This window comes from Antechinus flavipes, chromosome 1 (genome assembly GCF_016432865.1).
Source record: "Antechinus flavipes isolate AdamAnt ecotype Samford, QLD, Australia chromosome 1, AdamAnt_v2, whole genome shotgun sequence".
NCBI lineage: Eukaryota > Metazoa > Chordata > Mammalia > Dasyuromorphia > Dasyuridae > Antechinus > Antechinus flavipes.
The window spans coordinates 408855802-408869658 of record NC_067398.1 but is presented as its reverse complement, the minus strand read 5'-3'; the positions used below and the strand labels follow the sequence as shown (position 1 = coordinate 408869658).

At 33.1% G+C, this 13857-nt stretch overlaps 1 protein-coding gene across 1 annotated transcript in view; it reads left to right on the top strand.

Annotated features, from left to right (window-relative positions):
- The window catches only part of CDH18 (cadherin 18), a 518729-nt gene that overhangs the window by 401326 nt on the left and 103546 nt on the right, over positions 1–13857 (top strand). The window contains exon 9 of the mRNA XM_051969876.1: positions 8807–8928. Coding sequence (XP_051825836.1) covers positions 8807–8928 — 122 coding nt within the window. The remainder of the gene's footprint in view (positions 1–8806; positions 8929–13857) is intronic.

Genomic DNA, 13857 nt, shown 5'->3' with positions numbered 1-13857 from the left:
AACACTGGGTCTCTTTGTATGAAGTATCTAATGAGTAAAGCCCAAAGATTTGAGAAAATATAATTGATTTTTACTCTAATAGTAATATTTTTTGTGTACTTTGAGCTCATGTAATAAGGCTGCATCCTAGCTCCCACTTCCCCTAATGAACCATGTGACCGAAGAAGGACTATTACAATCCTCAGTGATACAGAAGTAGCCTTTAGGAGTTAGGAAGTTATTTAGTAGCAGCTAGCTCACAGACCCTCAACTTGTGTGATTCCCATCATAATTATTAATTTATATGATTTAGTAAATCAGACTGGATAAGCTTTTATGAATGGATGATTTACTGCAGTTATACAGATGGTATTGTTGGAGCAAACATTCCTTCCCAAAATTCTGTGACTTTTTCACACAAAAAATGCTATAGTTAAGGGGAAATTGAACTTGAACTTAGCATCCATGTGCAAAGTTAACCTATAAATTCTGGTTGTTAAAAATATTTTTTTACACTTTGTAAGTGTATCCAATTACTTCACCAAAACATATTGTATCTTCTTTGTTAGGTTCCATGTGGAGTTATGAATCTTCATTACTTTTTCCCTCTAGTTCTACAGCAGACTTTGACACTATATATTCCAGTAACACAGCTAAAATACTGATTAAAAAAATAGGAAGCTTTAAGTTTTCAGACCTTTGAAATTCACAGTTCACAATTTTCTTTTTTTATCCAAGGTGGGAGGAGAAGTGATAGGGGACAAGGACAAATTCTAAACTTCCACCCATTCCCAATCACAGATGCAATTCTCTTTTTCCTCCACCAACAGATACTCTTTCAATTTTTATCTCCATCAGGTCAAATTTACTTTATATTTTATAGACAACACTTAGATTTTCCCACTATTCCAACTTAAATTTTGACAAACAAGTGAATCTAAGAGAATTTAATTGTAGAAAATGGGTATCTTTTTTTTCTTTTCATATAAAATAACTTCTTTGATTGAATTCTTTATTTTTCATCCAATTGTTCTGCTTTGAGTCTACAGAGCCATAATGACTATAATGTTCTTTTACAATGAAATCAATCCCAAACCAAGTGATTCTTTACAATGTATATCAAGATAATTTGTAGAAGAAAACATGTGAACCTTTTTAATTCTGAATCATATTTGCAAGGACCATTTAAAATTAAAATTTTTGAGTCTTTCTTAATTTAGAACCACTTCTACATGAGATAAGTAGCTCTGAACACATCCCCTTTAGGAGGATACTTCTATATTATAGCTTCAAATTATAAAATGTAACAAGTGTAAGACAGTATATTTTTGAAAATTACAATTTTTTGTCTAGAATTCTGCCTATATTACAACAAAAACTACCTGGTTTGGGGAAAACATTGTGATCAAATCAAATCCTAACTATTGCCTAACACACATCAATATTGAATTAGTAGGATTATAGAATTTCATATGTAAAAAAGATTCTGAGATAATTTTCTTCAGTTTCCTTAATTTATAGCAGATCAAAGAGAAATTAAATTCCTAACCTAAGGTCATATAAATTACAAATGTTAGAACTGCAACTTGAACTCAGATTTCCTAGTCCCCAGACAAATCATCATTCCCTATTTAGTAAAAAGGTCTGATGTTGAAGATAATCTTGAAAAGTTCATACATAGATTACAAGATATTGCAAGGATTTATTATCCTGGGACATTAATTTTTTCTTTCTTACTTTGCATCATTCTATATTTTCCCTAGGTCTCTTTTACATTAAACTCCAAACAGTTTAAGACATATTGATAGATTTTTAAATATAGATCTATCTATACATATGCCATCCACATCCTTAACACATTTTATTGATGTAAATAAAATTGTGACAGCACAAAAATACAGATGCTGAGCAGTAATGTTAATTCCCAAAACATTGTGAAGAATAGAAGATATAGAAAACCTCACTCCAGTCCCAGAAGTGGAGATTAAAATAGTCAGAAATAAATGAAAAACATATTTTAAACATCAGAATGAGGATTTTCTCCTCAGAAGCCTTCTAAAAATACAGTTATGTGATGAAATTGTTCACCGAAAAAGGGAAGAATATACAGGATCATGATCCTTGCTATTAGAAATGCTTCTGGTAGTATCAAAAGGGATTTAAAGGAAATAAGTTCAAAGAAAATGATAGCATCAGATGGCAGATATGACTTCTGGGGCACCTACAGTGAATGAAGTTGCAAGTGTTCACAGTGACTTAGAAAGAATAGGTAACAAGGACACATGAATGTAAAGAAAAAAAATACCCAAATCCTTTAATCTCTCTTTCTCTCTCTCTCTCTCTCTCTCTCTCTCTCTCTCTCACACACACACACACACACACACACACACACACACGCACGCACGCCCGCATCCTTCCATTGGGAAATGATTCACCCAGATATTATATATGTCAAGTATTATGCTATGAGAGAGGGCAGCAAGAAAATGTGTTTTACATTGGTATTCAATGATAAAACATGAACTTGTACCAATGTAATTCACTTCAGAAACAGGTGAAGTGCTTTCAACTTTTATGATTCTAATTTACAGATCAAAGTCAGTTTTCCATTCCTAAGATCAAAGGCACAGCTTAACCTTTTGAAGCTCCCAACCTGTGTTAAACTTAGGAAATAATTATTGAGAGTATCTAAGTATTTCTGGAGGAGTGATGACTGACTGGGAGGAACTAATGACTTGAAGTTTATTGAAAATCATTATTCTGGCCAGTCTTTATGCTAAGAGGAATGAGAGAAGCCAAGGTCTTGACTGCTTATTATGAGGAAAGATGGAAAAAAAGAAGTCACAAATGTATAGATTGCCTTGCGGATAAAGAAGTTATAGTATTTAAGAAAAAAAAAATTCTGTAGCAGCTTCCAGTACACGATCATGCTGTTTTAACTATATCTTAGAAATAGGAATTTAAAGTACAAAATAAATTAGTTTCTTAACTGATTAGCATTTTTCATGCTAAAAATCCCAAATCGTACTTTTACTCACCTATGTGACCTCTAAAAGAGAGATTAAGGGATCAAATTTCTAAGATTAATTTTGGTGCCTTTATATTTTGTCTTATCTTTGATTAAAATGTATAATTGATATTAACAAAATTTAATAATTTTGAAGTTACAAATATCGAAACAATAGAAATGTATTTGTTGTTGATCAGTCATTTCAGTCATGTCTGACTGTGATCTCATTTGGGTTTTTCTTGGCAAAAATAATGGCATGGTTTGCCATTTCCTTCTCCAGCTCATTTGTACAGATGGGGAAACTGAAACAGAGTTAAGTGACTTTCTTAAGGTCACATGACTAGGAAGTGTCTGAGCCCAGATTTGAATGCAGAAAAATGAGTCTTCCTAATACTGTGCCAGGAACTCTACCCATTCTATCACCTAGCTGCCCTAAAATGGTATGAGAGAAGCAATAATGAATGATGGAAAGTAATATTGATTTAAGAGAGAAAACCTGGGTTCCTATCCTGGTTCTGTTTATTTGCATAATTTGTTTCCTCTAATTTGACTTTTTATCTTTTTAACAAAATGAGGGCTTTAAATTACATCATTTCTAGAATACCATCTAAAACTGAAAGTCTTTTCCTAAAGGTGCACTTAAGAGTTAAGGAGTTTGTAGGTGCAAATGGTAATTAGAATACTTCCTTTAATTGTTTAACACAGGGATGACAAAGAAAGCCATTTGTTAAATTAAGGTGCCACAAAAATGTGCTATTATCATAAAGATTTTGATTTTACTAGTTTCTATTTCAAATTAATCCTGATTTTCAGATTTAAGATTTTGGAGAGGAATTATTTAAGATTCTTCTTTAAAGCTAACCTAATTATTTATGCAATGAAATTTAAGATTTCATTTCATTGTATGCCTCAAAATTTTATGTCTGCTCTTTTACTTAGGTAAAAATTTTAAACATGTTCAATAACTATTATTGTTAATTAAAAAAAATATTTTAATAGTCCAAAAGGAATTATTCCAGAGAGTCCATTTTCCTTTAATTATTGCAAGGTTTATGGTACAAAATGACATGTAATGAAATTCATTCATAGACACTGGAATGATCAAAAAAAATCAAGTGAATCAAAATAAGTCCTATGACAGAATCAAAACAACACAGCTTCCAGGGAATTAGTCATGATTTTTAGAGAATATTTAAAAAGCACAAATTGATTGATTTATTAAATTAATATTTAACATAATTCATATTTCAGAGATATCCAAGCTTTTTATTTTGTATGAATTTTTGAAAATTCAAGAAATGAAACTCCCATAAAAGAGGAAAAGAAACCTGGGATCCTCAATGTATGTCAATTTCACTCCTGTGTTCCAAATATCATTTTGAAGTACAAGGCATGATTTATATTGTGTTCCTATTGTGTGTTACAGATGATCCATTACTCTTCAAGTGTTGATTTCTCTACTTCCTACGGCAAATTAAGCCTACTTTTCAGGTTTAAGATTTTGGAGAGGAATTAATTATTTAGACTCCTTAAAAGCTAACCTAATTATTTATGCAACAAAATTTGAGATTTCAAACCTTAAATTACATAAATTCTAACTATTCTAATAACATAAATATGCACTTAGATAATTTTTAAAATCCTTTCTTGTTATGGGTCAGGAACTCTGAACTTGAAACAAAGGATTCTTACAAGGTATTAAGTCAGTGGAATTGATAGAGTCAATAGTTATCTAATTTAGCATGATTTAATCCTACAAGGTGATGTTATGGGCCAGAACTTGAAACAAGGTACTAAGTGGAATTAAGGAGACAATGGTTATATCTAGTTTATCACTGATTTAATCCTACAACAAATAATGGTTTCCTAGTGATATAATGATTGATGTGTACTCAGTGTAGGGCATATAAGCAAGAAGCTCTCAGGGCCAGAAGGACAAGAGCACTAGAAGTTCTTGGAACTTCAGCCAGGATTCAGTTGGGTCGATTCAGAAGGCAGAGAAGTCAGGCAGGAACTCCAGCTCTTGGAACCAAGGCCAGATCTCCAGAAAAACTAGCTGAGCCTCAAGTGAAGGAGACAAGACTTTGAAAGAGACAATAAAGATTTGGACTTTACCCCTGCCTGTACTCATGCGGTGATTACTGAACTGAAAGGAAGGCTATTCCCAGAGACCCCCAAAGAAAAAGAAACAGAGAACATTATGTTTTAGAAAGAATATTACACCTTTCAATACTAATATTTTCAGTTGTTGTGAAGATAACATGTGTAAAGATCTTGGCAAATCTTAAAACCATTACTCTTCAAGTGTTATTAAGAGTGATTAAATAAATATAACATATATAGTAAAAGTGCAGGAGAAACAAAGATCTTCATTTTTAAAAGCTTCAGTCTTAACTAAACCTGTTTTCCACACCTGATTAGTTTATCAATTGATATTGGCTGAGTTCATGTAAAGGAAACAACACTAGCCTTAGTGTCAAAAACAAAACAAAAACAAAAACAAAACAACAACAAAAAATCAATTCCCCAAAGAAATGTGGTTTTGAAGCCTTTGCTTTAACATTTTTATATGTCTGACTAAGGTTTTCCCTTGCATCAGATAATCTTAAGTTTCCTCACTAATAAATGTAATCATTCTCATTCTTGGACTGTATGTGTCTCTCTGTGGTGAGCTTTTTCTTCTAGCCCGGTTAGCTTAGAGGCCTATCTCTCTGCTTGGTTCCAAGAGCTCTCTCCGAATGTCACCAAATCCAAAGGTCTTGTCCTTCAGCCTCTGCCTCTGCTTTCTTCAGCCTCCAGCCAGCTCCAGTCTTCATGTCATTCCGCTGAAATCTCGACTTGTAGCGTCTTCACTCTCTAAAGAACTCTCCGACTGGCCCATTGGCCTATTTATGCTCCTTCCAGAGAGAGGGATTATGGGTAGTTCTACTTAGTACCTTGTTTCAGGTTCTGCCCAAAACATCTTCTTGTAAGATTAGATCAACTCTAATTACTTAGCAGTTAGTAAGGATTCCAACATCTCCCCCTTTCTTTTGTTTTAAAACATAGGAGGTTTCTGAGGGGGTACACATAAATCCATCAATATGGGCCAGAACTTTGTAACAGATATACATGGTATACATAAATCCATCAATATGGGAGGCATTATACATAATTTACATAAGTACATAGCAATATAACACAGGCTAGTAGTAATGTAACAACATGAATCAACCTAAAAATTTACACATGTCCATAAGTCCTAGAAACAGTCCAATAGGATTCCATTGTCCATTAGTTCATGTGCCAGGAATCCAATAGTTCCTGTAAGCCCTGAAGTACTGCAAAAGTCTCATCAACAATTTTTCATCTCAGGGAACCCAATGATTCTTGCTGGTTTTTCAGGAACTGAAAGCTGAAGATTTTAAAGTTCTTTTGACAGTCTCATTGTTAGCCAGCTGATTCCTTTTCCACCTGTGGAAATATAAGCAGATCCTCTTCCCCAAGCAGTTAACCTATCTGATTCTCTTCTATTTACCACTTTTGGGATTTCTCCTCATCATCTGGTAATTACATTGGAGCTATTTGCATTGGATATTGTCTTGTTGTCTTAAAAGGCCTGTATTCTTCCCAACTGTAATCCTGATTGCTTTTCTGTTGGTTGATGACATCAGAGTTCTGAATTTCTAAAGTCTCTCTGGGTGTAACCTCAGCTGCTATCATGCCCCACCTGTCCTTTGATTGATACTTTGGAGCTGGGCCTTGCCTCTCCTTCCTCTGGGTCAATATACATTTAGAGGCCCAGTGAAAGCCTCGGTTACATTTTGGACATGGGGTTTTGGGTTTTCTCTCACCCTGTCTTCTCACTCTATCTCCATATCTACAATGAGCTCTCAAATGTCCAATTTTTTCGCAATGAAAACATCGACGAGTTTCTCTAGAATTCCTCTGCCAAGAAGGACCTTGTATTTCCATGTTCATCATAGTTTGGGCATAATAAGCATTTATGTCCACTGTGACACAGCATCTTATGATCTCTTCCAAAGGAGCATCTTTGTCTAGCCCCCATATAATTCTTTTGCAAACCTCATTGGCATTTTCCTTAGCCAAATGTCTAGTCATTATTTCTGTTGCTGCATTATCTCCAATGGTTCTTATTACAGCTGTTTGTAAACGTCCCACAAAATCTGCAAAAGGTTCATTGGGACCTTGCTCTATTTTTGTGAAAGCATTATTTCCATCTTTCTGTCCAGGGAGAGAATTCCAAGCTTTTATTGCAGCCTTAGAAATTTGCTCATACACTGTTATGGGATAATAAATCTGTTCTGAATTCAGTCGGTAGAGCATGGGACTCTTAATCCCAGGGTCGTGGGTTCGTGCCCCACGTTGGGCGCCAAAATGTTGTGATCTAGTTCAGATGGATCTGAATCGGTCCCTGTTCGGGCGCCAAAATGTGGTGAGCTTTTTCTTCTAGCCCGGTTAGCTTAGAGGCCTATCTCTCTGCTTGGTTCCAAGAGCTCTCTCCGAATGTCACCAAATCCAAAGGTCTTGTCCTTCAGCCTCTGCCTCTGCTTTCTTCAGCCTCCAGCCAGCTCCAGTCTTCATGTCATTCCGCTGAAATCTCGACTTGTAGCGTCTTCACTCTCTAAAGAACTCTCCGACTGGCCCATTGGCCTATTTATGCTCCTTCCAGAGAGAGGGATTATGGGTAGTTCTACTTAGTACCTTGTTTCAGGTTCTGCCCAAAACATCTTCTTGTAAGATTAGATCAACTCTAATTACTTAGCAGTTAGTAAGGATTCCAACATCTCTCTGTCTCTGTCTCACAATTTCATTAAAATAAAGCATTTCCTTAAGTGAAGAAACTTTGCTAATCAAAATAGTTTTTGTAACTTAGAATAGTGGGTTAGGATCTCAGAAGTTATTAAAAGGGACCTAAGAGGTCATCTACCCTGAACTTCATTTTAAGGATGAGGAAAGTCTTAGGTATGTTGGCCAAGATCAAACAACCTTGTGTGTAAGTTGCAGTAAGTGGCAGAGCCAAAATTTGAACGCATGTCTTCCTTATATCGAACTCAGCAGTATATCATGCTTTCTTTCTATAAATGCCATGCTTAGAGATTATCAATAGTCATGATCAAGATGTGTCAGAGGCAACACTTGAATAGAGGTCTTCTTGACTCTTATGGCAGCTTTATCTCCATTATTTTATTCTACTTTGCTGAAAGGAAAGAGAGAAAAAAAGAGAAAAAGGGATAGGAAGGTAAAAAATAATCATAAATAGCATAATTTATCTTATGAGTGTTCTGAGGGAAATATTTTATAGATTAAATATATGAAGATGAGCTATTATTATAAAGCACTTTTAAAAATTGAAGCCTATTTCCTTTATTTTCTTAAAATATATTTAGCATTTCATTTTTAAGTCATTAAACATTTTTTTTTAAATTTAAGGCAATGTTTTTGTTTTTGTTATTCAAGTATCACAATACTTTTTGTAGAATAATGATCAAATCAATTGTTGTTCTTTTAAATTATGATAGCATACAAAGATTTCTGACAATTTTCTCTCCATTGCAGTTCCTGAATAACATGTAATTTCTTGATATGACAAAACATCATTTTAGCATTCCTGTTATGCCTTAGTGTTTTTTTTTTCTTTTTTTAGCTTGTGCCAGTAAGTCTCAGCAAAGAGTGGTTCCATAAAATTGTCTTTTCCCAGCATTGTGTTTTAGCTCCTGGAATAGGTAACAAGTTCCAGTGTTAAATACACATTTTAATAAGAACATTAAGATATGTATATCAGAATCACTGAATACTTCTTTGTATATTTTACAGACAATCCTAGCCTGCTAAGCCACGTTGTAGTAGGCATTCGAGTTCTGGATGTCAATGACAATCCACCAGAGCTTGCCAAGGAATATGATATTGTTGTTTGTGAAAATTCTAAGCCTGGCCAGGTAAGTCATTATTTTGATACTTGTTGTATCTCTCTTTTTCTAAAAAAAAAAAAAAAAAAAAAAAAAAAAAAAAGGCAAAAAATGATCAGCTTCCTTTTTATAAATAATATTTTTTACACGTTGAGGATTCTACAGATGGGACTCATGCTCTTGATAGAGGTTGAAATCCTTCTAAACTTAAGATGATGAATTATAATAAAAATTATAATACAGGAAGAGTTAGAGTATACTTTCAACACTTAGCTAACAAAGTTATTTAAAATCTTACCCTTTCTATGTATTTGCTAGACTATTCTTCCCCAGAATCACAAATGACATGAACTGATCAATTGAATTCAGCATTCATTTCATATTCACTAGAAGCGAAACAGCATCTGTTATCATGAGGATATAGGAAGATAATAAATTTGAACTAATAGAAGATGAACATAGAATTCTGAGTTCCAAAATGCAAATTTGTAAACCTTCCCTAGATATCTTGATTTAACTAATTACCTGGACCTTAGAGTCTTCTGTAGAGTAAGGGAAAAAAAAATCTAGTTAGACAGATGATGAAAGTTAAACAGTTAATAATAGTGAAAATTTGACCTCAGTTATCAACTGGGACCAAGATGTTAATGTTTCTTTGAAACTTACTTCAAATAGCATTTTCTCTCAATGTTAGCATGTAAATGCTTGTAATCAACGTTTAATTAGTGCTCACATTTAATTTTAATAAGCACATTTTCCTGCTTAATAATGACATGTCTTTTGAGCAAATTCATAATACTCGTTTACTGAAGTCATAGATTAGCCATGATATGCATTAATGCAAGGAGTTCTGACAGTAGGAGAATCTCTACATTAGAAAGCTTTCATGCATTCATAAGTTTAAAAATATAGCAATCTTTATGATCTATTTTGTGTTTTACTCTTCCACAGGAGGTCTTAATAAAAATTTATCAATTGATGGATTGATTGATTATTCAGAATATTGAATTTCATATGCTTTGCTAGATTCTTTATAGAAAGACTACAATAACTAATTGTGCCATTACTCCTCTCTGTGGCTTTTTCTAGTTGTATTATTAATCCCCTTACAGAGTTTATGAAATAATATGAAACTGGTAAGAGCTGTTTCACTCTGAGTGAGATAGGATTCCAGTTTTGTGGTTTTGGAAATGAACTTTCACAGGTTTTAAAGGTGTGGTGCTTCCATTGTTTACACTCAAAATTGCTGGTCTGATTCACAGAGATTTTTCTTTATATCTAATGCTTTCCAGTAACTCTACACTGTTTTCGCAAGAGTAAAAATGAAAAAGAAGTCTTAGAAGTTGATTTTCTGGAACTCATTTTGTTGCAGAGCTTTATATAGTTCAATGAAGAATAATCGATTGCTTTCAGAGTCCCCAATGCCTTCCTTTTTTATGAATACCTTGTATCTAAATGTAAATATATGTGGCCTTGGAAGATGGAGCTTTTTGGAAGCAAGGATTTAAACTTCAGATAATAGAGCTCAGGATAATTTAGGTATCAGTATGAAGAATGACAAAACATTCCTCTGTTTATGTATTTTTTTTCCATCCAGGAAACAAATTTAAACTGCATTGAGGTAAAAGAAATATTAATAAGAAGCTCGTTCACGTATGAAATGTGAAGTTATTTTCTAAGGCAGAACCTTGTTCAAAAGGCGTAAAACCTATCTACCTATGCTGGAAACTTTATAAAAGGGACATTGCATTTTGTATTCCCACTTGCTCTTCCTCTTTTCCTTCCCTCAGAACCAAATTTTACAGCAAATTAAAAATAAAAGTTGGAGGGATGGAAAGCAGGCAGCAGATTCTGTTCTTCCTCCAAAACTTCACCTCATTGTTACTCCCAAAAGTAAAGAATTTGGATAGACTCATTAAATCTGATTGCTAGGGAGTATATCAAATTTAGCCTGTGTCCATGCCACCTTTCAAGCTTGGGTTAATGCCTAGAAACAGAGAACAGAAACTATTAGTTAAATCACTAATTGGAGATATTATGTGTAAGATGAAAGATAATTTATTAGCAGAGATAAGAACCGAGCCTTCTGAAAAAATAATAAAAAAGGTTATACTAGAAAAATGTTAACTAAGAACCAGCCTTTGCTAGAAAATGCAACAGTTTCACAGTTTATAGGGTTTTTAAAATTCGTGACAGAAAATAAAATCAATAATAAATTTAGGAGAAACAGCTAGAAACAGTGGATCATCTCAATTGTCAAAAGCTATAGAGATAATCCTAGTTAATGAATTAAAAAAAAACTTATTATTGTTCTAGCTCAATTATGTCTTATTTAAGTTTTCAGAGAAAACACTTATTGTCACAAACCTCTTTGACTGACTTTCCCCACTATTAATAAAGGGAGCTCCCAGTAAAATCTATTTATCAATGAAGATAGGAAACAATAGCTTCTTATACAATACTGTTACTGTATATCCTTAATCTTTTTTGGGGAGTACTGACAAGGTAAGTCACTTGTCCAGGTTCACGTAGCCAGGACTTAGACCCATTTTTTGACAAAACCTGCTTTCTATCCATTAAGTGATGCTTTCTCTTTTTGACTGATGTCCAGGATCAATTTAGTTGTGTTTTATGTATTTTAAAGGAAAATAGATCAAATTAATTAATCAAACTAAGTTTGAGACTGTATTGATCTGACAATTATTTTGACAACATATACACAGACAATCCTCTAAAAATAATAATAGTTGATATTTATGTAGTATTTTACATATATTATGTCATTTGAAGGCTGATCTAGAATTTGATTTTGGCTTTTGTTTTATTTTGGTGGGAGAAGGGGGAAGATTTGGACTTTCTGTTTCATTGGCTTAGGAAGTTCCCTGCAAATAAACTGCCTCTGCTGCAGCAGATTGACAAGCTTTCTAAATTATGTAGTTTTAGTGAACTGCTTGGAAGACTGAGAAGTTATATGATTGCTTATGCACTAATAATAGCCAATTAATAAGGTATAATTGTTCCTGTTGTAAAGATATGGAATTGCAGACACAGTGGTTGATTAGTTAAAAACTTAATAATCTTATGAGAACAGCTAATAAATGTCAGAGTTAGGATCTGAAGCCAGAATTTCTTCAGCACCTTAAACCACAATCGAATGAATCTGGCTTAGTATTTTGTCTTTTCACATATCTTGTTCATACTTTATTCACCTTGTAGCAATACCACAAGAATATATGACTCATTAATGACTAAATCTTTTAGCCTAGCATTTCAGGTCCTTCACAATCTGGTTCCCACAAACTTTTCCAATAGTTCTTGCCTATATTAATTCAAAGAAAGCATTTGTTCCATGCAATTTTTTAAACATATTGCTATCATAAGATTGTTCCTTTACTCAGTTTTGTACCATTCATAATGCCCTTCCTTCATCCTTTTTATTTTTCTAAATTTTAACTGTCCTTCAATGGCCAGTTTGAGTCCCATCTCCATCATGAAAATTGATGGATTAAATCAATTATGATAAAACAACAAGGACTCTACTCTCTTAAGTACAGGTATATTTTAAACATCAAATGTCTTGTTAGAGCTTGACTTTTATGAGATAAAAACTGGATCCTCATAAAGCAAACAATTGCCAAGGATGTAATAAATGTTTTTGTTCCTTGATTTATATAAAGTAGTGACAGAAACTTGAAGATAAATTAAAAAAACAAACAAACAAACAAAGAGCTCATTGCAGCTGGATTAATTGAAAGTTAAGACTGTTACTAAGGTTAAAAGAGTGTTAAAAAAAAATTAAAGTTCTATTTCCTAATATTATTTCCTAACATTAGAGACGCAGCTATTTTACTGAGAAAATACATATACTTGACTTCCTTTTTATCATTTTATTCAAATTTGTCCATTTATTTAACAAATATTTTGACACCTATTTTATGTACCAGCAGAATAACAATATAGAATTTCATATTAGGATACCAAATAGTTTCTAACATAAAAGATACTTTAAAAAAAGGAATGAATATAAAATACTTTAATATTTTGGACTTTCGGACTACATGAGAATTTTCATGTATATTTTAAGGCATGAACTAGTAGTTAGTTCAAGAGTGGGTTTTTTTTGTTGTTGTTTTTTGTTTTAACTTTACTGTGTTGTAAAGTAGGATCATAGAATTTAGGCCAGAAAAGAATTGAGATATCATCTAGTCTAACTACCTAATTTTACAAATGAAGAAAACAGAGACACAGAACTTTTTTTTTTAAATTGTTGTTGTTTTTGTATATATGTCTTACTTCTCTAGATTATAATTCCTTTGAGTAGGAAAGGTCTATTTCATATTTTTTTTTCATATCTTCTTCGTCACAGTACCTTGTTCTCAGAAATGTTCACTGATTAATTACTCTGTCTAGTATTTGTCATCTTAAAAATCTTAATCAACCCATTACCTTTCCATTAGTTCCTCCAGGTATCTTGTACAAACTTAGACAAGTCATTTTCTCTTTTTGTTCCTTAGTTTTTTCATTTATAAAATAAGAATATTGAACTGGATAGTATGTAAAGTGTCTTCTATATATCTAAATTCTAAGAATTTTAGAGTTTGCCAGAGCAAATGGAAAAATGATGTAGTTTGATTTGTTATCCAGGTTGTTGATGAAGTAGAGAAAAATAGCTGTGGAATTAGAACTAGGAGAGAGCTTGAAACCCAAATTGAAAAGGACCTCAGAGGACAGAAAGTCCAACTTTCTTTTTTTTTTTTTTTTTTTTTTTATTTAATAATAACTTTATATTGACAGAATCCATGCCAGGGTAATTTTTTACAACATTATCCCTTGCACTCGCTTCTGTTTCGATTTTTCCCTCCACCCCCTTCCCTAGATGGCAAGCAGTCCTCTATATGTTAGATATGTTGCAGTATATCCTAGATACAATATATGTTTGCGGAACTGAACAGTTCTCTT